The 26,775-nt window shown below is 39.5% G+C and overlaps 1 protein-coding gene across 4 annotated transcripts in view; it reads left to right on the forward strand.

Annotated features, from left to right (window-relative positions):
* The window catches only part of TANGO6 (transport and golgi organization 6 homolog), a 199,320-nt gene that overhangs the window by 86,715 nt on the left and 85,830 nt on the right, over positions 1-26,775 (forward strand). For all 4 annotated transcript variants that reach the window (XM_077888242.1, XM_077888251.1, XM_077888261.1 and 1 more), the window contains one exon: positions 23,301-23,435. In XM_077888242.1, coding sequence (XP_077744368.1) covers positions 23,301-23,435 — 135 coding nt within the window. The remainder of the gene's footprint in view (positions 1-23,300; positions 23,436-26,775) is intronic.

The following is a 26,775-nucleotide window of genomic DNA, read 5'->3' on the forward strand; positions in this document are numbered from 1 at the left end:
AGAGGGAGAAGCAAACTTTTGATGAGCCTAGAGCTAGATATAGGACTTGATCCCTGGATTGTGAGATCATGACCTGAACCAAAAGCAGACGCTTAACTGACTGAGCCACCCAGGTGCCCAAGAGTAGGTTTCAAGAAAGTAACTACCTTCAGGTGAATGGGCAGAGGCCTGGAATTAAGATATGCCTGGGGCTCAGGAAGTCACATGACAATAAATGGTACTTATGGAAGCAAAATAAATTGGTGAAGCAAGAACCTCAAATGCCTGGTACTTTTCTCGAGAAACTCTAATACTGTTATGCTAAGGAGATGTTTCTTATTGATTTTTTTTTTTTTTTAGGACGGTTTTTGGAGAAGAGGTGGTATGTCATTCTCCTATGGCAACATTACTGTTTGGAATAAGCTCCTTAGCTGATTAACCCGTTGAGCTCATTAGCCTCTAGGGTCTACTATAAAAATCACAACTGTTGGTTTTATGTTTGTTTTTAGTAATTTTAATTGGTGTGCTAATCAGTTAGTAGTTAATTTGGCAATGAAGAACATGGGGGGTAGAGGTGTAATTTCTGTTCTCAGGTCCCCACAATGGACAAGTTTGAATTAATTGATGTTTTGGTGTTTGTAACATGCACTTAAAGGCCAAGGCCTTAGGTGAATTTCCCATTATGAAAGGAAAGAGCTGGATTTTCCCACCTGAATTGCCAGTGTCCTTTGCCCAGGCGTAAAGCATGCCAAGAACCAGGCCATTTTGGACTCCCAGTCAGACAAGGCCAGCCTACTTATAAATGTTCTGCAGTAGAATGGGTGTTTGGCTGTGGTTTGAGTAGCATTTAGTTGTATGTGTGTGTGTATGTGCATGCATGTGTGCATGTGTCTCTGTTTAAAATTTTCCTTTCTAGGCTGTCTAAATATCTCCATGTGAAAATTACAGCATATCTTTTGCTTAATTTGTTTGATAAGCTGTATTTTGTAATTTCTCATCAACTTTGCAGTCTACCGGCAGAGAAGAGAGGAATTAAATAAATTAATTCATTCAACAGTTCCTTATTGATACCTGATGTAAGAATTTATGGTGTGTATATTATCTGTCCATCATAGCCATCTGAGAACTAAATTCCTTGTGAGTTAAATTTTAGTTTTATGAAAGACAGCCTGCATCTCTCTTAGTCCTACTGAGAAAGTGATGGTTGATTTAGTTCTTGCAGCGGTTTCTCCCAAGTGGGTGGGTACTCAGTAGCAAGTTCTTCAGGCGGAGAATTATATACCAAGTTCCTGTGTTCCAGTTACAAATCAGAGTTCATAATTAAAAGGCCTAATCTTAGATTATGGCCATTAAGTGTCTTTCCCTTTTAGACTCCTTTTGTATTATTTTTTTCATTCTTTATTATATCATTATTATTGTTACACAAATTAATGCATTTTCATAGTTCTAAAAAATTTGAGAAGGAAGTATATAAAGTAAAAAGTAGAAGTCCTCTTTTCCAAAATAGGAGTTAAACTATGTCCTTGGGGGTCCCATAATGTATATCAGATGTTTGAGATATTTTTCACATTTCAGTTTTGAAATAGATATTCAATAACAAATATGATAAATAAGTATTCTTCTAGTAAGATATTATAGTCAGGTTATTTATTATACTGTGGATCTGCTCGTGTATCCTCTCAGTCACTTTCAATTATTTAAAAGACATTTTGAAAGCAACACCAGAGACAGAAGCATTTCAGGGATCCAAGTGATCCCCATCAATGTCAGAAGGATCCTTGGATAAAACTACCAGACTCATTGAAAAAGAGAGAAAACCCCAAAAAACCCTAGGCTCTGAGCCAAGCATATGAGGTGAAAGTATACTTATGTGTGTGCAGTAAGGAAAACCTAGACATCTTGACGTGCCCAAACAGATCTTACTAACTCTCCTATCCTCTTTCTCTTCAGAGAAGAGTTTTCATTTCTGGCAAAAGAGCCAAGGGGTGGGAAGGCAAAAGGCCCGGAAGGGGGAAAGGTGGATAGAAGGTGAAATTGTTTTTACAGAGTTTCAAACTAAGCAGGATTACAAGTTTTAACTTGTCAGAAGCTGAACTCCCTATCTCATTCTCAGATTTCTACCTCAAATAAAGTAAGTTGAGAAACCATTAGCTGGAAATAGTTCTATCCCTTGAAGGACCATCTAATTGGGTCTGGCACTGAAATTCAGAATGCAGTGCTGTGAAGTTTATCATCTCCATTTATGTCCTTGAAATGGGAAGATTACTTTTACGTCCTGACCTGGTTTTTGTACTACCTAATTAGCGGGTGTGCATTTAAAATAATGTCTCTCACATCTGCTATCTTGGTAAATGGTTGAAGTAGTTAGAGGTAGAAGATTATCCCTATTTTTTAGACTTTTTATTTGGGATTTAATTTATACCTAAATTCCCCAATTTAAAATGTTCAATTCTGTGTTTTAATATATTTAGAGTTGTGCAACTATCACTACTATCTAATTTTATAACTTTTTTACCATCTCAAAAAGAAACTCCATATTCAGTATTAGTGAATTTCCATTCCCACTATTCCTTACCCCTGGGAACACTAAACTACTTTTAGTCTCTATACATTTTGCCTATTTGAGATGTTCCCTGTAAATAGCGTCATACAATGTTTGGTCTTGTGTCTGGCTCCTTTCACTTAGTATAATGTTCTTGAGGTTCATCCATGTTGTAGCATGAATTGGTACTTATTCCTTTTTATGGCTGAATAATGTCCCACTGTATAGATTAACCACATTTTGTCTGTCCATTCATAAGTTGATGTCATATTTGAGTTGTTTTTACTTTTAAGTTACGATGATGAATAACACTATTGTGAACATTTATGTACAAGTTTTTGGACATATGTTTTCATTTCTCCTGAGTTTATGCCTAGGATTAGAATTGCTGAGTCATATAGTAACTGTTTAACCTTTTGGGGAACTGCCAAACTGTTTTCCAACGTGGCTGTACCATTTTACTTTCCCATTAGCAATGTAGGGGGATTCCAATTTTTCTAAATCCTCACCAGTACTTACTATTGTCTTTTTTATTACAGCCATCTTAGTGGGTAAGAAGTGGTATCTCACTGTGATTCTGATTTGCATTTCCCTAATGACTGATGATGTTGAGCAGCTTTTCTTGAGCTCCTTGCCACGTCCTTACCTTCTTTGGAAAAATGTTTAGATTCTTTGCTCATTTTTAATTTACATATTTTGTCTTTTTATTGAGTTGTAAGAGTTCTTTATATATTTTGGAAACAGGTTCTTTATTATGTATGTTAATTACAGATATTTTCTGCCATTCCATGGATTGTCTTTTCTCTTAATAATGATGTATTTGAAGGACAAAACTTTTTACTTTCAATAAAGTCTAACCAATATTTCTCATTATTGATTGCACTTTTGGTGTCATATGTAAGAAATCACTGCCTAACCCTGGCTAATGAAGATTTACTTTCATATTTTCTTACATGAATTTTATAGTTTTCACAATTACACTTAGGTCCATGATCCATTTTGAGTTAATTTTGCGATGTGAAGAGAGAGATTCCCGTTTCATAGTTAAACATTCTGAGACTTAGATAATGGAAGTCTTTCTTCTAATAGGACAGTAGCAACCAACTTGAACCTTGTTCATGGCTTCCAAATCTTTTTTTCTCTCCAATACACTTGATTACTTCTTTAGAACTTTCCAAATTATGGTAGAAATTGACTCGATTGTTGTGCGTTTAAGATTAAAAACATATGATTATCAGTAATATTTATTAAAATTGAATAATTCCTAATTATCTAGAAAGTTTTGACTCTAAACAATCCCAAAATATAATAAAAGCAGATATGATAATCCTTTTATAAATGAATAATTGACTTTCCTACAGTCACAGAAGTTGGGAGGGTGGTGGAGACCCATTTTTTTGGGAATCCAGTTCACTGTACCTTCTCTCTTTTTTTTTCCACTTTACCTTCTCTTACTGCAGCCCTAGTGATATATATATATATATATATATATATATATATATATATATATATATAGCCTTCTCTCTCTCCCTCCAGTTATAGATTGCATTTTAAAGTCCAGAACACTTGAGTCTTACATTAGCCTTATTTTTCAAATATCTATCCAGTAGTTTTCTCTATTAACTGAAAATTGAAACATTCAGATTTGCATCAGAGTATTTAGTAGTTTAGTACTTTTACCTGTAAGTAAAAGAAGATGAACTGGCGACTTCGAGGTTAGTTATTTTCACTGCCCAAGATTGTCGTGGATAATTGCCATGTAAGAGAAATGGCAGTAAATATTATAGAAGTTACTACTTACTAAGGGCCTGTACTGTGCCAGTCACAGCAACCTTGCAAGTTAGGTATTAGCCCTATGTACAGATGAAGGAACTGAGGCTCAAAACCATTAAGAAACCAGCCCAGAGTAATGTCGATACTGTTAGCATCAGAATTTGAGTCTTAACTCTCTCTGGTTCTGAAGAGGATGCTCCTGCAATAGGGAAAAATAATTAATCCTAGTGCACACATTGTTCTTGTTCTCAGGCACAAGGGCTGAGTTCCTAGGTGGTCTTACATATAGGAGAACTAGGCTTGCCAGTGGGAAACGGTTTCACTATAAATCAACCCTTTCTATAACTTAATAATATGCTGATCTCATGTTTGCTTGATTTGTGTATATGAGTGTGGTGTGTTTGTGTTGGGGGGGGTTATTCATTTGGCAATGTGTGCGGTATTATTTTTTAAGCAATCTTTATGTGTATCTTTGAAATTCATCTTCCATTAGTGGAATCTGAGTGTGTGACTCACACTGCCTGCCTTTCTTCCTGCTGATGATCATGATTGTTTCAGCAATGTATCAGCAGAGATTGTGGGTCAGGTAAATGCATAGCTTTCTATACAGAACTTTTGGTATTTGTTGCCTTTCTGATTACAATAAGTGACATTTAAAAATAACGTACTTTAAAATGATATGAATGATGAGGCTCTGGAGAAACGGAAACCTCATACACTGCTGGTGGAAACTGTAAAATAGTGCAGCTGCTCTGGATAGCAGTCTGGCAGCTCTCAAAAAGTCAAACATAGTTACCATATGACCCACCAATTCCACTTCGAGATACATACCCAAGAGAAATGAAAACACATGTCCATACAAAAGCTTATATATGAATGCTCATAGCAGCATTATTCATAATAGCCAAAAAGTAAAGACAGCCTAAATATTCATCACCTGATGAATGGATAAATAAAATGTGGTATATCTTATACCATGAAATATTATTTAGCAATAAAAAGGAATAAAGTACTGATTCATTCTACAAAATGGATGAACTTTGAAAACATGGTAAGTGAAGGAAGCCAGACACAAAAGGCCACATATCGTATGATTCCATTTATGTGAAATGTCCAGAATAGGCAAACCCACAGAGATAGAAAGTAAAGTAGTGTTGCCAGAGGATGGGAGGAGAGGGTTGTGGTGGGAGTGGCTGATAATAGATATGAGTGATGAAAATGTTCTGAAATTAGATATTGGTGATTATTGCACAACCTTGTCAATATACTAAAAAACCACTGAATTCTGCAATTCTAAAAATACAGTAATAAACTGAGCAGCCTGGGTGGCTCAGCATTTTAGCGCTGCCTTCAGTCCAAGGTGTGATCCTGAGACCTGGGATCGAGTCCCACATCGGGCTCCCTGTGTGGAGCCTGCTTCTCCCTCTGTGTGTGTTTCTGCCTCTCTCTCTCTGTGTGTCTCTCATGAATGAATAAATAGAATCTTAAAAAAAAAAATACAATAATAAACTTAAAAAATTCAGGACAGTAGTTTTTCATGGAGCCCCTAGGACTCTGAGGGGTGGACAGACAGTATTGAGATGTGTGGAGCTACAGTGAGGGAGTCAAGATTGAAAGAAAAGCAGAGGCAGAAGAATGAGCAAGAATAGGGCAAGTGTAGAGGAAGATAAGCCCTTCAAGTTGTTAGTGGAACAAAATGAGCATGAAAGGGAGGAGTGGGATTGGACTGGAGTGCAGAAGCTGTTGGAATGCCAAAGCAAGGCATCCAAGCTGTTCTGTTTGGGTTCTAGGGAGTCTTTAAAGGCTTGCCATTGTTGCCAGCCTGCCAGTAATGTCTTGGTGATGGGCTTCCTGGATTGTCATGCTATTATCATGCTTGTTATAGTTATTACTTACACTTCCTTTGTTCTTATTTTCACCCCAGATTTATTGAGTGCCAGTACATATCAGATGTAGCTTATATAATCTCATTTACTCTTCACCACACTGTGAGAGTCATATCTTCATCTCCCCGTTTTTCAGACAGAGAAATTGAAGTTCCAAGCTATTACCTGTAAAACGACAACCAGTGAGAGATGGAGACTGGAATCAACTCCAGAGCCAAGTTCTACCTCTGTATTTCCCTCCTCTCTCCATTCCATTTTCTCACCATTCTTAAATTATCATGACCTTGCTCTCACAGTGAATCAAACCCTGGAACCAGTGGCTTTTGACATTTTCAGCTAAGCATGTAAATACTTCTTAATTTCTTGGTTTCCAGGGCTCCTTTACCTCCTATTCATGTCAACCCGCAGTCATAAGAGATACAGTGGGATACTCAGTTGTTTTCAATGTCTACTTCACCAGCCATTAAGAAGGTGTAAGTACCTTCTCTACAGAATAGCTATTGAAATTTTGCTTGGGAGCCACCCTGTAGTTAGCAAAGTTGGAATTTGAAGGTGAGTTCAGGAAGATAAACTAGTGAGAGAACTCATAAGTAAAATAGCAAGTTCCTCCTTAGACTTATGCTTAAGTATGATATTAGCTTGACTATCTGAAGGAATCCATCTGTTCTGGAACTGCTCTGAGGTAGCGGCGAAAGGGGTGCCCTGTCCTTGCTTTTCTTTCTGAAACTAAACAGCAAGCAGCCTGTGGGCCCCTTTATTCCAAATATAAATTAAAATTCCTAATCTCACCAGAAGTGATTAAGATGATCCTTGAAACTGTTCACACACTTAATAAGCCCAATTATATTTTTTATTAACCCTGACATAGTTCCTTTTGTTGCTGAGTCATAAGTTTAACATTTTTAACTAATTGAAGCATCATTTTCTCCTTCTTCAGTCATGTCAAGATCTTGGGCAGTGCACTTGGGAAAAGTGCACTTAAATGGTGTCCATACAGTTTTGGCAACTCATCATTAGATTCTTACATTAGATCTTTGTGCTTGGTTTCGTGACATTGTGGTGTCTCTCATGTCCCTGAAGAAGTTGGAAGATTGGGGATGAATTGAGCCTCAGGGAATGGATCACAGGCATTGAGCTACCAAAGACCTAATTAGGTCATCCCTCCTGTCCACCTGCCAGGGCATGATTGCTAAAGTTTTCTTTCTTAGGGGAAGTCTGTTTTTGGAAGCAGGTTTGCACTTGATGTCCAACTTTTATTTTCCATTATTGGTAACCTTGCTTTAGATAAGGGCAGAAAGAATTATAAAATATCTTTGGCGATTGACTTTTTTTCTTAATGGCTTAAAATGTTTATTCATTCATCCCTAAAGATTTATCAAGCATCTCCTGTGGGCACCGTGTTCAGTATGTTGCTAAGAAAAAGTCATTCCCTGCCTTTATGGAATTTACATTTGATGGAGGGGAGGAGATGGTGGGAGGCAAGTAGTAACCCAGTAATCACATGAACAAATGTGAAATGTGACTTTGACAGGTGCTATAGAGAAAGAGTACACAGTGGTATGAGATCCTGTTTTAGGAACATTTTCCTGATAGAGAGGGGAAGGATCAAGTGACCCATAAGCTGAGATCTGGCAGATTAATATGTATGAATCTAACAAAGAAGGAAGGGAAGAATTCCCCAGACTGAGGGGACAGCAAAGGTGCAGTGTTGTGGCTCGGAGGAGCCTGCACACAGTCAGGACCACATGAATGCCTATATTGTATAGGACCCTAGGGTCAGGGCACCTGGGTGGCTCAGTGGTGTTGGTGTCTGCCTTTGGCTCAGGACGTGATCCATGTCCCAGGATCAAGTCTTACATCGGGCTCTCTGCAGGGAGCCTGCTTCTCCGTCTGCCTATGTCTCTGCCTCTCTTTGTGTGTCTCTCATGAATAAATAAATAAAAATCTTTTTTTTTTTTTAAAAAAAGGACCCTAGGATCAGTGAAAAAGAGGGTAGGCTGTGTGGACTCAGACCACCAGTCAACCCCACTCTAACTAGAGGGCTCTGCTTTTTTCCCTTTCGTTGAGTCTCCTTTAAAGATATCATGTGAAAACAAGATTCTGTTGCTTGTAAAACAACAGCAAATCTCTATCTCTACCAATCTCCAAAGTCAGTTTCAACACACAGCCCTTAACCATTATGAAAAACATCCTAATTACAGATGAAAAAGGTAAAACCATATGAAGTGAATTGTGGTCAGTGGTTTTCAAATAATTTTTTTAGCAGTGGAATCTATTTTTGAAATGAGATCCAATAAGAAGGTGTCAAAAACCCAAATGATTTTTATTTTCTTCTTCATGCCCTTTTACATTTTTCACATTTTATAAGTATGAACATTTATTGCTTTTATAATCAGAAGGTAATGTTTTTAAATTATGTGGCTGTTTAGGAAAACTGAGTTGTTTCATGATAACAAGGCTCACGGACTAGTGCAGATTGAAACAGATGGCTCTCTCTGTTGTAGTACCCCCTGTTGACCTTTTCACAACTAGGGATTACCAAGGCACAGGGTGACCATGGCTTTTTCATCGTGAAATTGTATGATGACAGCAAAACCTTACTGACAAACAGATGTTTTTCCCAAGTGAAGCTTTTCTTAATGAAATGGTTGCTTGGAAACCAGACCATAATAATATTTTTTCTATATTTAGTTTATAAAGAGATTCAGTTTGCAAAATTATTAAGTCAGAGAATACTAACCAGATAAAATTGAACATGTTCATTATTTCTTATCTTGCAATTCAACAGTCAAATGGTTAAATTAGCAGCAAAATTTCATATGGATGTGTCTATCCAGATGCTATTCATAACAAGGACATACAAGGAAAATGACAGCTCATGGAGCCACCCTGCTTTGCTCTTAACTGTGATTCTCTAGTGGCACAGCATGCTTGATCTTTCAGCAGTATGTTTTAGGAACTGTGACATATAACACTTACTAGGTTGCTGAAAGGATCAGTTAGGTCAGTGGGCCAAAAATTGTAAAATATGAAAATAACCTCAAGGTTAGCACAGTGAGACAGCAGTTTAAAGGAGGGGCTCAGGAGTGAAGATGCTTTTTTAGGATAACAGAATTTATAAGTGAAAAATATATGCTGACCATTACAAATAACAAAGAAACCTCAACATGTACCATATTTGTCAGGTGAATTAAGACATTAAGTCTTATATTCAAACCAGGCAAAACCTAGAAGAAAGTATATTTCTGTCTTCCATTTCTGGTAATGATGAGACAGCTCTGCTGAAAACAATCATTGTGTAGGGTAACATTTATTTATTATTTATTTATTTTAATATTATTTATTCATCAGAGATACACACGGGGCGGGGGGGAGGTGCAGAGACACAGGCAGAGGGAAGAGAAGCAGGCTTCATGCAAGGAGCCCGATGTGGGACTTGATCCCAGGACTCCGGGATCATGCCCTGACCCAAAGGCAGACACTCAACCACTGAGCCACCCAGGCATCCCATAGGGTAACATATTTAAAATATTTAAAAAGCATTAAAGAACCAACAAGAAAGCAGAGACTCACCAAACCAACATCTTAAGAAAAAGCCAGAATCCTGAAAGGTAAACTGAGTGTAAGAACCTTCACTTTCCCTGAGGGCATTTGAAGAAATTAAGCTGTGAGTTTCTAGGCTTTTTTTATTTTTTATTTTTTATTTTTTTTAATTTTTTTTTTTTATTTATGATAGGCACACAGTGAGAGAGAGAGAGGCAGAGACACAGGCAGAGGGAGAAGCAGGCTCCATGCACCGGGAGCCCGACGTGGGATTCGATCCCGGGTCTCCAGGATCGCGCCCTGGGCCAAAGGCAGGCGCTAAACCGCTGCGCCACCCAGGGATCCCTAGGCTTTTTTTAAATAAAGATTTATTTATTCATTATATATATATATATATATATATATATATATTTAGAGAGAGAGAGAGAGAGAGAGGGAGAGAGGCAGAGACACAGGAGGAGGGAGAAGCAGGCTCCATGCTGGGAGCCCGACATGGGACTCGATCCCGGGACTCCAGGATCCTGCCCTGGGCCAAAGGCAGGCGCCAAACTGCTGAACCACCTAGGGATCCCCAGTTTCTAGGCTTTGAAGGAGAGTTGCAGAGACGAAAGCCCAAACCCAACTTCTAATAGAAGACCTCCAGCTTTAAGCTTAGACCCCAAATAAATACACCTTCAGGTGGATCAGAAGGGCGTGAAAGGGCATTGTCTTGGCACTGAGCAGGGCAGGAGGAAGTAAGGAAGGAAAACCTGTCCCTGAAAGGTTATAATCACTGAGTGAACCACCTTCTCTGCAGATTTATATTATTGGGATTCAGGAAATTTCAAGCAGAGAAAAAAAAATTTTCAAGCAGGAAATTAGAGTTTAAAATTTCTTTTTTCTTTTTTTTTTTTTTTTTGAGAAAGAGAATGTGGGGAGGTGTTGGGGTAGGGGCAATGGGAGAAGGAGAGAAAATCTTAAGCAGGCTTCACATCCAGTGCAGAGCCTGCCATGGGGCTCAATCTCATGACCCTGAGATCTTGCCTTGAGCAGAAATCAAGAGTCAGTTGCTTAACCAATTGAGCCACCCAGGCACCCCTAGAGTTTGAAGTTTCTGTAGTGGTAATATGTATGGATATCTTGTAGAAACAAAAGTGTATCTCCTATGAAGGAAGGCACCTTCATCCTAGACCCAAAGAACCCCCTAACAATTTCTACTTTTTATTTTTTAATTTTTTAGTAATAAAATTTTTTTATTGTGGTAATATATGTAACATAAATTTTGCCATTTTTACCATATATATCCACAATGTTGTGTCATAGCTGTTTACAAAGCTTTTTTCTTTTAGGGTTTATTTGTTTATTTGAGAGAGAGAGAGAGAGAGAGAGCACATGCACATATATGAGCAGGGCAAGGAGTAGAGGGAGAGAGAAAATGCCAAGCAGACTCCCTGCTGAGCACAGAGCCTGATGTGGGGCTTGATCCCCCCAACTCCAAGATCATGACCCCAGTGGAAACCAAAAGTAGATGCTTAACCAACTCAGCCACCTGGGTTGTTCCTCTAAAACATTTTCATCATCCTAAACACAAATTTTGTAACCATTAAGCAGCAACTCTCCATTCTCTCCTCCCATAATAATTACTTTACATTTCTTTATGAACAATAACAAATACATAGTCACAAAATGCCCATGCACAAGGAAACAAGATTCCAGAAGATTTTATTTTATTTATTTATTTAAAGATTTTATTTATTTATTTATTTATTTGAGAGTGAGAGAGAGAGCAGAAGCAGAAGCAGAAGGTGCAGAGGGGGTGCAGAGGGGCAGAGGGAGAGGGAGAAGCAGACTCCCTTCTGAGCAGGGAGCCTGATGTGGGGCTCTATCCGAAGATCCCAGGATCATGACAAGCTGAAGGCAGATGCTTAAGCAACTGAGCTACCAAAGCACCCAGAAGATTTTAGATATTAGAATCGTCACACACAAATTATGAAGTAGCCAGGTATAGTAGTATATTCAAAGAAATGCAAGACAAGCTTGAAAATATCTTCAGGGGAACCCTGGGTGGCACAGTGGTTTAACGCCTGCCTTTGGCCCAGGGCGCGATCCTGGAGACCCGGGATCGAATCCCACGTCAGGCTCCCGGTGCATGGAGCCTGCTTCTCCCTCTGCCTATGTCTCTGCCTCTCTCTCTCTCTCTCTCTCTCTGTGACTATCATAAATAAATAAATAAATAAATAAATGAATAAGTAAATAAATAAATAAATAAATAAATAAATAAATAAATAAATAAAAGAAAATATCTTCAGGGATAGGAAACAACCAAAACTGGTGCAGCAGATTTGGAAAAAAACAAATAGAATGTCCAAAAAGTAAAATTAGCTCTGAGTTGCAGAGCCTGGTGCCTATTGTAGCATGGCTCACTTATCCCTTCTCCAGAAAGTCCCACCTACCCCTGCACCACAGCCTTTTTTGACTCCTCCCTCCCTATGCTCTCATTATTCCCCAACTTGCAATATCAACAGTCTTGTATTTGTCTCTTTCTCTAGACAGGCACTGTTCTATTATATTTGTATGACTTAGTAACAGTATCTGGCACATAGTATGCATTCTATTAATAAGTAAATTCATGAAAGAATTCTTTCCATTGCCTTTATTTAAAGATGTTTTCCTGCCTTTATTTAAAGATGTTATGATTTATGCCATAGCTGCAGAGTACTTCTGTATAATCTTATATAACCAATTTGGGTTTGGCTTTCTTGTTTTGTTTTGTTTTGTTTTGTTTTGTTTTGTTTTTACTCTTTTTTTTTTTTAAGTTTTGTTTTGTTTTGTTTTTTGAGTAATCTCTACACCCAACTTGGGGCTCTAACTCACAACCCTGAGATCAAGAGTCGTATCCTCCATGACCACCTCTCATCTCCTAACTGAAGTAAAATTTGAAAGAGATCCTTTCTGTTTCAACCATTAGAAGCAATAACACTACTTACTATTGAAGTGTTCAGTGTTATCATTGGACCACCTCAAATTACCTAGTATAAAAGCTGTATCATCTGGGACAATGAACTCCTCCCATCCTGCTTTAAAAAAGAAAGCTGTTAAAATAAAATGAAGTTGTCCACAATGAAAACTGTGTGTGTGTGTGTGTGTGTGTGTGTGTGAGAGAGAGAGAGAGAGAGAGAGTGTGTGTGTGTGTGTGTGTGTGTGTGATTCAAGGAGTGGTGTATGAATGAGAAGGCACTAAAATGTTTGTATTGTTTTCAGGTGATTTTTTTTTTAAACTACTTAACTGAGTTATAATTCATAAACCAATACAATATGCACTTTTTAAGTGTAAGATTAACTATATTTGTTAGTATATTAACAGAGTTGGGCATCTATCACCACAATTTTACAACATCTTCATTATCTTAGAGAGTCTCTCCTCTTAACTCTTCAATGTTCCCCTACCTCCCAAAGGTGATTTTTATTTTACTTTCTTCTTTAGCTTTTCTCTAGTATTTGCATCTTTTACAGTGACCATGTATTATTTATACTATCAGGGGGAAGAAAACAGTCAAGTTCTTTTTGATTGTGCAAGCAAGTTTTTTTAAAGGTTTCTCTTTTCCCCTCTATTTATGGGTGCCCTACTTAGCACAGGGATTTTAACCTGAGGGCTGTGTGGACTCCTAGAGGGTCCATGGCTAGGTTTATCGGCAGAGTGTATGTGGATATATGTGCCTTTATCAGGGGAAAACAGGCTCTTTGGGTGAAACTTATACTAGCTCTGCCCGGTTTCCGTATGAAACTATAGTTTAAGTCCTACACATCACAGTTACTGATTTAACAACAGTCACTTTCTAAGCAAGTCCTAGCCTGGAGTGCCTATCACAGAGATTTGCTTAATCATATCATCAGGATTCGTGCTAGGCTTAACTCGGGGGAAAAAAAGGAGCATTTCATTGAAGTCTGTGTCTTGTCTGTGTCACTGCTTGGTGCCCAAAGCACAGAGCAGGTCTCCTAGCCCTGAGACACTAGAGAACGTGAAAGATCAGCCCTGTCTTGTTCGAGCTTCAGGCCAGGTGACAACTCCCCGGGGAGGCTTTGGCTCCTTCATAACGAATGAGAGCCTGACACATCAGTCAGCTCTGCTGATTCTGCAGCTTCTTTTTGGGTATGCTTGAGGTGGAATGCCAGTAGAAAACTTTGGAAAAAATGAGTCTGCAGATTAGGTAGTACTCCTCCTACCAGGACCACCCATCTTGGGATCTTTAGGAGATGTAAAGAGTTTTATTTTCTTACCAAGATTCAGCTAAAAGAGAACCACTCCCTATTTTATGGGAAATCAGGAGTCCCTCTTTTCTTTTTACCAGTAAATGTTTTGATATCATGAAGAGAATGTTGATGTCCTCTTTGACTCTTGGAAAGCTACATAAATAGAATTAAATGAATGACATCCTGCTCCTTTATTTCTAACCCTGGAACAACTGAAATGTGGGTTTCTTTGAATGTGTAGGGCAGCGATTACCCTGAAAGCAGAGGTAAATGCTGTCTTCCCATTCTTCCTTCCTCACTTCTGCATCCAGGCAGCCTTGTTCGAATTTCTGCACATACAACAGAACCTGTGATGGTGGCGGCAGTCTCGAGGCTCCATTTTCCTCAGCATTCTTCCTTGCCCCTTCGTCTCTATCACGCACTGGTATTTGAGACAGGCAGTCCTGAGAAGGTGGATTCTAAGCTTTTGGGGGCTGTTTTGGATTTTGTTTATTTGGGGAGGGTAGTAGAACCAGAGATTTAGGGGGCTTGCAGTATCAAATAGAGTGGAGGTGTTTGAGGATCATTTGTTAAACACTGAAACTCGTGAAAATTCAAGTTCTCAATTTCCTTCTGTATGGCTCCTCTGTTACCACTAATGTCAGCAACATCTCAAGGCAGACTCATTTGTGAATTTCATTAGCATCACTCATCTCCTTTTGTGAAATGCTAAATAAAGATATCGAGTAGGAATGAAGTGGTCCCTACAAAGCCCAGCTAGACCCAGTAAAGAATTCTGGCCTATCTCTTAGGGATGCGATGTGCAGAGCAGCTCTCCTCCCTCTGACCTTGGAGTTCAATCAAAAGTAAAGTTTATGGAGTGAGGCTGAGAACATATACTTGAAAATTTAAGGTTTGCTATCTTTGGAGTTAAGATCTGCAAAGCTACTGTTTTTTTTTTTTGCAAAGCTACTGTTATTCGAAGAGTTACTTTGTCCTTGGCATTGCTGCCCGGGTGGCCACAGTGTAGCCGATTGCAGGTTTGCAATTCTGCTCTGCTGTGTGCCAGATATCTTGGATCATATTTTTCACCCATCTGTTTTTCAACTTCTCCGTTTGTAAAATTAGGAATATTAACAATAATACCTAACTTCAAAGGTTTGTTGGGAGCATTAAATGGCTGAATGCATGTAAAAGAGCTCAGAATGCCCTGGCATGTTGAAAACATTCAGCAAATGTTAAATGTTACTGTCTTTGCTGTTAGGTTTTGTTTATTGTAATAACATTTTGTGATCCAAAGCACTTCCAACAAGTGGAGTTAACTAGGAGCAAATGTAGATTATTCATTCCTTTTCATATTTCCCCTCCAAAACGGGAAGAAGAAAACAATTTAAGTAAATAGATTGTCCTTGTTTTAGTGTCTGGATATATTATTATTATTTTTTAAAGATTATTTATTTGCAAGAGAGAGAGGGAACATGGGGATTAGAGGAGAGAGGGCGAAGGAGTCTTAAGCAGACTCTGCACCGAGCCCGATGTGCGATCCCACAGCCCTGAGATCATGAACCTGAGCCAAAACCAAGAGTCGGACGCTTTAACTGACCACACCATCCAGGTGCCCCTCGAATATATGACTTGGGTCCTGACTTAAAGAGATGGACTCAAAAAAAAAAAAGAGAGAGAGAGAGAGAGATGGACTCTAGGTATGGTTCTTACAAAGCTTTAGCTGTTAACTGTGCCAGTTTATTATTCTAACCCTGTTTTTTCTTCAGGCCTGGTTAACACTCACTCACACAGAGTCTTTATAAATTTGTTGGGGCTTGTCCACACTTAGCATAGCTTTGGAGCTGTAGAGAAACTTAACAATAATTTGGCATCTAGACGCTGTCATTTACTCTAATTACAAAGACAGACCAGCCATCCAGTTGAATTCCTCACACTTCCTTGATTTAATAACCAACTTCCCCAGTTTGTGCAACTTCCTGAATTCTTGGAGCTGAAATTATTGTTGGCTTTCATCATAATGAGAGGTCTCAGATGTAACAGCCGAAGCACCCTGCTAAAGGAGGGATATTTCCCTTTTTGTGAAGTTTTTGCTGTTTGTATCTTTGTGTCATAGAGCTGCAAGAGAGGACAGGCATAGATCAGTGATGATCTTTTTGTAATCAGAGGGAAATTTTTCCTATGCCTGACCTCTTCTCTAACCCATCATTGTTCTTCCACTGAATTTCCTCTATAGGTTTAACATGCCTTTTATCTTCTATCTAGTTTTTAAAACAAACTTACTTTTATTAATTACTTTGAGCGTAGTTTGTAATGAGTCAAAAAGCTTATCCGCTGCCCTGCCTCTTCCCCTTCACAGTTCCAGTCCCCAGAGATAACCATTCCTTTCCTACCCCTTTTTAAGTAGTTTCTTCTAGCGGTTACTTTCTTATTTATAAATAAAATGCTCACACATATTTCTCTCTTTTTCCTTTTTTCCTTTTTTTGGGGGAGGGGCTACATTGAATATTTAATTTTACTGTCATATATTTTTGTGGTTGTAATATCTTGATTTCATATAAGCCATATTTTAAATGCATCATGCCCATATTCAGAGGGATGTATATTTGGAATCCCTGACAGTGGAACTTACAAAAAGTTTAAAAACAATGAAAGGGGGATGTCCTCTTCCAGACAACTTTTCTCCCCTCCCTGAACTTCAGTGATATATTTAACAAGATAACAGAGGAATATTGCATTCTTGCTTGAAATCTAAAGTCATCTGCGCCTCCACCCATGCTTAGAATCTTAATTTCTGATTGTCTATCAGCAATCCTTGCTATTTATACCTGGCAACTTCTTGTCCATGAATTCTTGCATGGAAAAGTGTTCCATGGAACTGTTGAAAACCCTCTGAAAAGATTCACTGTATCTGTTAATGGTCAGAAAACAAGCTCCTCATGGAAGATGCCATGGTTGGTTTTCTGGGGCACCAGTGGGAAAATCTGAAGTGGGCAATGTCTTTTTTTTTTCCTTTTAAAGATTTTATTGGGCAGCGCCAGTGGCGCAGCGGTTTGGCGCCGCCTACAGCCCGGGGCATGATCCTGGAGACCCACACATCTTGAAAGATTTCAGGAGGAAGAGAAGACAAACATTTGTGGTCATTCTACAACAGTTGATTATAAATTCTTTTTACTCTTGCCTCTAAAAGAGGCTTTTTTAGTTTAAAAGACCATGCCCCTTATCACAGACCTTTTTGACTTATATTTCTTAAATTTATATTTGATAGATATCACATTACATGGTTCAAAGTTCAAAAGGTACAAAAAGATACAGAATAAAAACTCTCTTCTTCTCTCATATCTTTCCCATTTCCCTCCCCAGAAACAACCAAAATCACGAGTTTCTCTTGTATCCTTCCAGAAAATTTTTAGAAAGATTGTATTAATTTATTTGACATAGAGTGAACAAGAACAAGCCGGAGGAGTGGCAGGCAGAGGAAGAAGGGGAGGCCGACTTTAGACTTTGAGCAGGGAATCCTGGGATCATGACATGAGCTGAAGGCAGACACTTAACTGAGTAAGCCACCCAGATGCCCCCTTCCAGAAATATTTTATGAGTGTGTTTCCCTTTTGTACAGAAATGGTTGAATTCTATATACACTGCACTTTGTTCTGCATTTTGCTTTTTATCTAACAGTAGATCTTAGAATTTATTCCATAATAGTTCTTAAAAAGCTTTTTTATTTTTTTAATGGATACTGCATCCTGTTATATGACTGACCACAACTTAATCAGTCCTCTATTGATGAATGTTTGTTTCCAGTCTTTTCTTTACCAGTAGTACTACAGTGATGATTTTGTACATAAGTAATTTTCTACTGTGCTAGTGTATTTGCTAGGATAAATGCCTAGAGTTTCTGGCTTAACACAGAACTTAGAATTTTAGACATAGTATATATTTTTTAAAGATTTTATTTATTTATTCATGAGAGAGACAGAGAAGGAGAGGCAGAGACATAGGCAGAGGGAGAAGCAGGCTCCATGCAGGAGCCTGACGTGGGACTCAATCCCTGGTCTCCAGGATCATGCCCTGAGCCAAAGGCAGACGCCCAACCACTGAGCCACCCAGGCGTCCTGTCCCGTATAGTATATTTTCTTACACATGTAAGACAGATTCTGTGAAAAAAGAAATACTTGACATTTTTCCCCATTCAGGTGAGAAATCCTTTTCTCTCTGTCCACCCTCCTCACCCTACAGGGGCAACCAAAACAGATTTGAGTACAAAAGGAAGCTGATACTTTGCACTGGATTTCCCTTTATATAAGATGTGCTATATTATCTTCTCCCTTTTTCTTCTATTCTAGAAACCTAAAAGAGTAGATCTGAAATGGCTTTTACAGTGTTTTTAATAACTTTTGGGGATATAACTCACATACCATACAATTCATTCATTTAAGGTGTATGATACAGTGGTTTTAGTATATTCACAGAATGAATACCCATTACCACAATCAATTTTAGAAAGTTTTCATTGCTCCAGTAAGAAATTCTGCATCCATTAGCAGTCCCTCCCTATTTCCCCCTGTCTCCTACAGCCCTAGGTAACCACTAAATCTACTTTCTCTCTTCTGCCTTGCCTTGTCTGGGCATTTCATGTAAATGGAGTCACACAATATGTGAGGTGTTGTGTTTTTTACAGTTTTTTTGTCAGCAGAAATACCTGAGAGGTTTGAGGGAATAGGTGGTTTTCCAAGTAGCTGTGGGTATTTTGGGAGGTAGGTTGTTATCTGCCCAGGAGAATGAGGCTGAGGTTAGTTTTAAAGTGGAGATTGGCTTAGCAGTTTCTTGGGATAGAGTCAGTCAGCAAAGACATTTAAGTTAAACTATCTTTCCTACTACGCAAGAGTGTTGTGTAAGGTAAGACTATACCTAGGCTTCTTTTACTGCTGGAGGTCTGCAGAATCACTGAATACCTTGCTGAGGAATCATCGTGAAGTCAACACCGTTGGGATTAGAACACATTTCTGGCTTTGCAGGGAAAGTCTTTTGGAGAGACAAATGGTTATTTTACAGAGTTGACTGTCTCCGTTTTATTGCATAATGTGCTTTTAACAATATTTTTTCAGTTGAGTTAATTTGTCTATATCCTATGCTTTCCCTGAAAATACAGATCAGAATGTTTTCATGAACCCTGGTCATTTTAGGTTCACCTTTACCTTCCTTCTATGTAACTTATCTATTAAACCACATCTTGAAATATGTAGTCATTTTCCTGCGATCAGAGCAGAAGCAGGTATTTATCACACAGTCATTTGGTTCTTATTGCCAAAGGGATTGATGTGTCATGTTTTCTTGAAGCCTGGGCTGACCCAGAAATTACCCCATTTTTCAATTACAAAGGAATTATCAGGCGTGAGGGGCAAGGGGTCATGTGAAGGTTATGGTCTCGCTTCCTCAGTTGTCAAAATTCAGAGAACTTTTCAAGTAAGAAACAAAAACAGCCACATGAAATTTCACCTCTTTAGTTGTTTAGCAGTCTTGACCATCATTTATGATTCTCTTCACTGCTTAGTGTAAGAGTAAGGAGGGAGCTGCCCTAGGGATTTATAAACTCCTAGGTGGCAGCTGTATCCTAGAAGGTAAAACTCAAATAGTCAGAGGGCCATTTGGCAGCAGTGTGGAAAAGGCCAGCAAGAAGATAAACAATTGCTAACGTGGGACTGTGGGAAGCAAGGAAACTGGGCTTTGCTATTAAGCAACCTTTTAATGCAAGAGTGGAAGAATTTAAAGCTCCCTAGTGGAGTTAAAAGTTTGGCATTATTAGGAAAAGTACGTAAGTAAATAAATAAAAATTTCAATCTTTTTTTAATCTGAAGAAGGGTGTGTTAGGATTCCTTTGAATGAAAAAAAAATCAAACAAACTGGCATACACATAAAAGGATATTTATTGATTTATGTATGCAGAGAGTCTAGTGGGTGGAAGTACATTTGGATTCAGAGTCTCAAAGCATGACATCAGCTCTCTTCCTTTTTTCCTTCCCTCTCTTGGCTTGACCCTCTTCTGTGTTGGCTTTTTTTGCGTGGGCTTTCTCCACATAGAGGCCACAGGCAACTCCAGGCTAATAACTTCAACAGGAAGAAAGAGCTTATCTTTCCCAGTACTTTCAATGTGGGCTCCAGAATTGAGTTTCATTGCCCATTCCTGAGCCCATCATTGTGTGGGCATGGGATGGAATGTCCTAACTGGCCACCTGGGATATGAGTTTATATATGGAAGGGGAGAAAGTGAGTAGTTAGCTCCACTCAAACCACATAGACTAAGGCTGGGAAAGGGATAGTTTCCAAAGGACCACCAGGTTTTGTTACCAGAGTAGATGCTTTGTGCAACCAAAATATATCTTTAATTCCACCTTGGACCTCCAAAAACTTCCCCATCATTTTGCAGAAGATAACTAACTACAAATGCAGTGTCATATTGTGCCAACAGGGAAACTGCCTGATTCAGGTTCTGCCACAGCCTGAACCTTCCTTAAGAGCAGAGCTTCTGCTCGTAGAAAATTGGAGGCCACATAAATGAAGATGTGGTTTAGGATGACATGCAGGGACTTCCCAGACTTTTTGGAAGCAATGAAAAGATAAGGGTGGGGAAGGCAAAAATAGAGGCAGACAGGTGCAGCCTTCAGCAGGTGTACTGCCTTTGTGTATATCTGATTTATAAAAGAATGGAATATCACAACCTATAACATAGAAAATAGGGGTGGCTCACCTGGGTGGCTCAGTCAGTTAAGCAGCCGACTCTTGATATCAGCTCAAGTCATGATCTCGGGGTCTTGGGATCCAGCCCTGTGTCTGGCTCCGTGCTCAGTGCGGTGTCTGCTTCGGGATTTTTTCTTGCCCTCTGCTTCTCTCTCTCAAATAAATAAATAAGTCTTAAAAGAAAAAAGTATGTAGATTTTGCATAAATATCAGATTTAAATGGGAGATTGGAAAAGAAATAAATAGGAGATTGGTAAACTCAGATGAAAAATGAAGATTTCTTAAGCATTTTTTTAAAAGATTTTATTTATTTATTCATAGAGAGAGAGAGAGAAAGAGAGAGGCAGAGACACAGGCAGAGGGAGAAGCAGACTCCATGCAGAGAGCCCGATGTGGGACTCGATCTAGGGTCTCCAGGATCACACCCTGGGCTGCAGGCGGCACTAAACCGCTGTGCCACTGGGCTGCCTTTCTTAAGCATTTCTATTACTCCTTCCCTATCTTCTTTTTCTTAATTCCTGAAATTTATATCAAGACTGTATCTTTGAACTCTTTTATCAGTTCATTCATTGAACAAATAGTTGCTGAGCACTTGCTGTGTCCTGGCACTCTTCTAGGATTGAGGCTACAGCAGAGAGCAACAAAAAAAATCCTTGACTTTATAACGTTTACACTCTAAGGAGGGGAGCAGTCAATAAATAAACCAATACTGTATATAACATGTGCTAAGAAGAAAAATAAAGCAGGGTGAGAGAGATAAAGAGTAGTAGGGGAAGGAGGCTGCCATTTGTATGTGGTAAGTGTAATATTTGAGCAGAGACATGATAGGGCTTGGGGGGAAGCCATAAGGGTACCTTACCTGGAGGAGGAGCAGCCTAGGCAAGGGGATGTCAGGGGAAGACTATGGGCCTGAAGCAGCTTGGTCTATTCGGATAACAGTGAGGAGGCCAGAGTTGCAGGACAGTGAGCAAGGGAGAATATATGGTAAAAGAGGAGGTCAGAGAGTAAGCAAAGGTAGTTGGGATTGAGGTTGCTCATAAGCAGGGGAGAAGGGGAAACCATTGAGGGCTTTGGGCAGAATGATGGGGCCTGACTTGTTTTAACCAGATGGTTCCAGCTGCAGTGAGGTTATCAGGTAAAAGCAGAGAGACCAATTGGGGAAAAAAAGAAAAGCAGCATGCCACAAATGAGAGACCAGCGTAGTTGAGGTAGAGGTGGTAAAAAGAAGCTTTCTCCTCCTGAATGTATTTTGAAACCTGTATTTCTTTCCTTTGTTTTTCTTTTCTTCTTCCTTAATATTCTTTAGAAGTGTGTGACATTTTCCTCCCAAGTAACAGAACTCAAAACTTGTTTATATAGTTTTGAGACCAGGGGCTTTATTTCTAATCCTATCTTAGAGCATATCTCCCCTCCTCTTTCCACCCCTGTGAAGTTTGCTCCCTGCGGGGTGGGGCTCAGATAATGATTACACATCTAGGAGGTACTGGCATGATGGCAGAAGGGACCATCGAGTACTGTAGTCCCCACTTATCCACAGTTTTGCTTTCCACGGTTTCAGTTATCTGAGGTCACCTGTGATCTGGAAGCAGATAATCCTCCTTCTGACTAATCATCAGAATGTCAGTCGTAACCTAACATTGTGTCACAACCACTATGTTATCTAGTGGTTCAGCTCATCATGTAGGCATTTTGTTATCTCATATAATCACAAGAAGAAGGGTGTATAGAATACAATAAGTATTTTGAGACAGAGGGAGAGAGACCTCATTCACATAACACATTACAGTATGTTGTTATAACTATGTTATGTTCTATTTTATTATTAGTTATTGTTGTTAATCTCTTACTATGCCTAATTTATAAATTGAACCTTATCATAGGTAGGTATGTATAGGTAGAAACATAGAATATAGAGTGTTTGGAACTCTCTGCAGTTTCAGCCTCCCACAGGGGGGTTTGGAACGAATTCCCTACAGATAAGCTGGGGAGGACTACTAATGTACTTGAAATATGGACTCAGGAGCAGGACCTTCCCGGTTTCTGATCAGGGAACTCAGCTTCTAAGCACAGGTCTCCTACTGCTCATGCCCAGAATGCTCTGAAGATATTTCCTTGTGGAAATTACTCTCCTCGTTGCCAGTCGTACAGAGAATACTCACGTTGGAACAGAGAACTGCAGCAAAGACAGGAAGCGCTGCTGTGTTTCGGGCTGATATGTTGGCAGGAATGATACTAGTCAAAGAACCTTAGAGTCTCAGACTTGGAGGGCTCCCCAGAGGGTATTTAATCCTGTCTTCTCCTGCTGCTGTGTGAATCTCTGCCACAGTGTGTAATCATCTAGCCTCTGCTTTAAGACTCTAGAGTCCATAAATCATAGAATGTCGGGGCTGGAAGTGATCTTAGAGATCATATAGGACTGAGACTAGAAGAATCCAGGAGACTGAACTTTCAGACTCATGTTCTTTGCACTCACTGTGTTATCATTCCATATAAAGGGCAGCCTTTCTGGTAGAGTCACAGAGGTAGATTTAAGTGTCTCAGTGTTCATCCCATCTCAGGCTGTCTGGGTTTATTTGCTTTACATTTTCAAATCATAATGAATCCTTTCTTTTTATTTTTCATCCTAGGGGTTGCCCTACTCTCAGATGCATACCCTGAGAAAATCTTGCTTGGCCTATTGGCTCAGTATGACAGTGATAAAGACACACCGGAAACCAGAATGAAAGTTGGAGAAGTCCTGATGCGAATTGTCAGAGCATTAGGTGAGTTTTCCATCGTCTGGAAAAAGGTGGGAGGCACTTTGGAACCAAAGTCTGCATACCTTGGAGATTTCTTATGCCAACACTGAGGACAGTTTCAGGGCTGAGATGAACTACCTCCTGTTCAAGGATTTAGCAAATGTCCACACGCCCACTAAGAGATTGGCAGCAATGTTGCCTATTTTCCTACCACCGCTTGGACTCCTCTCCTGAGCTATGTTGGGACCTGATTTTCATTGGAGTTGGAATGAGAAGTTTCACACTTGCTGAGCAGCAGCAAGCATAAAAAGAAGAGGAATGTCAGACAGGGAAGGAATAGCTCTAGCTCTTGTTTGGCTACTGTGTGCCAGGTCGTCCGCATATATAATCTCATCTTATTTTCCAAAAAAAATCCTATCTAGAGAGGCTATTGTTAGACCCAGTTTATAGGTGAGGAAATTGTGGTGCAGAGACCTTCAGCAGTTTGTCCAAGACTCATTCAGCTGATAAGTAAAGTGGTGCTAAGAATTGAGCCCATGAACTCAAAGGAAGGTGCTCCAGACTACATAGGCTGAGAGTAGTAAGTAAGATCTCTTGAGTCACAGTGCCTATATTGAAATCCCAAACTGCCGTTTATTGGCCGTGTGACCATGGGAACATTTCTTAAACTCTTAGTGCCTCAGTGTCCTAGTATATAAAGTGAAGCTATTAATAGCACTTACCTCGTAGGGCTAGCATAAGGATTAAGTAAGGTAACATTTAGAATAGTGTCTGGCACACAATATAAGCTCAATACATTTTCATTGTTGCTAAGAAGAAAGATTGCTTTCTTATTTTTAATTTTTTAAAGATTTTATTTATTTATTTGAGAGAGCACAAACATGGGGCAGGGAGGAGGGGACAGAGAAAGAGAGCGAGAGAAGCAGACTCCCTGTTGTGCATGGAGCCCGATATGGGACTTGATCCCAGGACCCTGAGATCATGACCTGAGCTGAAGGCAGATGCCCAAATGACTGAGCCACCCAGAAGCCCCAAAAGACAAAAAATACTTTATTTAAAGTATGCTCTTTTTTTTTTTTAATTTTTTATTTTATTTATTTATGATAGGCACACAGTGAGAGAGAGAGGCAGAGACATAGGCAGAGGGAGAAGCAGGCTCCATGCACTGGGAGCCCGACGTGGGATTCGATCCCGGGTCTCCAGGATCACGCCCTGGGCCAAAGGCAGGTGCTAAACCGCTGCGCCACCCAGGGATCCCTAAAGTATGCTCTTTTTAAAGAAAAGAAATACTTTATTATTTATTCTTTATTGAGTGCCCTTATGGGACTAGAAGATGAGACACTGGGGAGTAAGGACAAAGAAAACAGTTGTTCACTCTAAAGATAGGGGTTAAATTAAGATAAATTAACAAATTTCTCCATAAGTCAGTAAGTATTTTTATATCAAGCTATATAACATGGAATTGGAAGGGCTTTCTTTAACTTGCATTATATAAACTTAGCCATGGACTGCTACATTGAATATAGACAGCTTGAAGCTGTCATACTCCACTGAGTATGGACCAGTGTTATAGAGTATCCATTCAGCAACTCCATCATGTGTCCACTAGGATGTGATCTAAGGCATAAAAAGAAGTGATCTCTGGGATCCCTGGGTGGCTCAGCGGTTTAGCACTGCCTTTAGCCCAGGGCCTGATCCTGGAGACCCTGGATCAAGTTCCACATCGGGCTCCCTGCATGGAGCCTGCTTCTCCCTCTGCCTGTGTCTCTGCCTCTCTCTCTACCTGTGTCTCTCATGAATAAATAAAATCTTAAAAAAAAAAAAAAGAATGAAATCTTAAAAAAAAAAGAAGTGATCTCAGCTTCAATTTGACTAATTTGTCTGTGAGCTTGTAAATTTTACCCAATAGGGAAGATTTTGGAAAACAAACAAGCTTTTTGCCCCTTGCTTCGAGAAATCACACTGAATTCTTCTTTCACCAACACTCAAAGATTTACGAAGATTCTACATAACCATGCATTATTTCTTCAGATACAGCCCTGAATTTTCCTAATTTCTGGGTGTCCCTTGTGACTAAAAAAGAGGACCTAGATGTCCAACCACTTAAATCTTTTTGTTAGTGATATAAGAATATCATGAAAATGATTTTTTTTAATGTTTTCTACTCTTTAAAGAAAGACTAACTCTCTGTATTTGCCTTGTCCTAAATATGCGTCTGAAAACATACCAGACAAGTACACCATTAGAAGAAATCATTCTCTCACAGGAGGTGTGAATGTTAAGCTTAAAGTATCACAGGGTCAAGTGCAACTTCTGATTTCTATTTGCTTGTATCATTAGGATTATCAAAGCCAAAAAGGAATGTATGCCATACATAGACTCTATCATTATAACTTCTGGTAAACGTCTACCATTGGGACAGTGAACACCGAAAATACACATTTCTCAGTCTCTCGTGGCTAGGGCTTAGGGGTGGAGATGAAGGACCAGGTTGAGTGGGAGAGAGTCCTAAGTGGGAAGTTGAGTAGGAAGGAGTCCTTACTCCTTCTTACATGTTCCTATAATTAGCCCAATTTCCAAAACAGCCTTTGGCATTTCATTTTTTTTTTAATTTTTATTTATTTATGATAGAGAGAGAGAGAGAGAGAGAGAGGCAGAGACACAGGCAGAGGGAGAAGCAGGCTCCATGCCGGGAGCCCAACGTGGGATTCGATCCCGGGTCTCCAGGATCACGCCCTGGGCCAAAGGCAGGCGCCAAACCGCTGCACCACCCAGGGATCCCACCTTTGGCATTTCAAAGCAAACTCCATCAATTCTCAAAGTTCTCATGTTTCTATAGCCTACTTTTCCAAGTATCCAACCATAGACATTGCCTTAGCTTTAACTGCTAATGTCTAATTCACATTACCAACTTGTTCAAGTGCGTAGATGAGGTGACTTGTTGAAATCCTTAAAGTGAAATTAAAGCCTGTTTTTACAACATAGCCAGTATTCTTAGTTTATTAGTGATATGGAAATCCTTGGGAACAACCACTCTGTAAGACTTCACTAGAAAGTACCCTAGTTTCATTGGCCCACACCTTGCTCTCTCCCTACCCCCAACTTTTCTTGGCAGCTGGGGAGTTCCACAGAACAAGGCCCACAGGTGGGAGCGGATGCAGGACACTGCTGCTTCCTCTTGGCATCATGTCTAGTTCCCTAACTCTGCCTACTTGTCTTCCTGCCACTAGACAGTGGTGAAAATCAGGAGTTTTTTTCCTTTCCATTTTTAAAGATCACCACACTTTATTTTATTTTTATTTTTTTTATTTATGACAGTCACAGAGAGAGAGAGAGAGAGGCAGAGACACAGGCAGAGGGAGAA

Source organism: Canis aureus, chromosome 3 (genome assembly GCF_053574225.1).
Source record: "Canis aureus isolate CA01 chromosome 3, VMU_Caureus_v.1.0, whole genome shotgun sequence".
Taxonomy (NCBI): domain Eukaryota; kingdom Metazoa; phylum Chordata; class Mammalia; order Carnivora; family Canidae; genus Canis; species Canis aureus.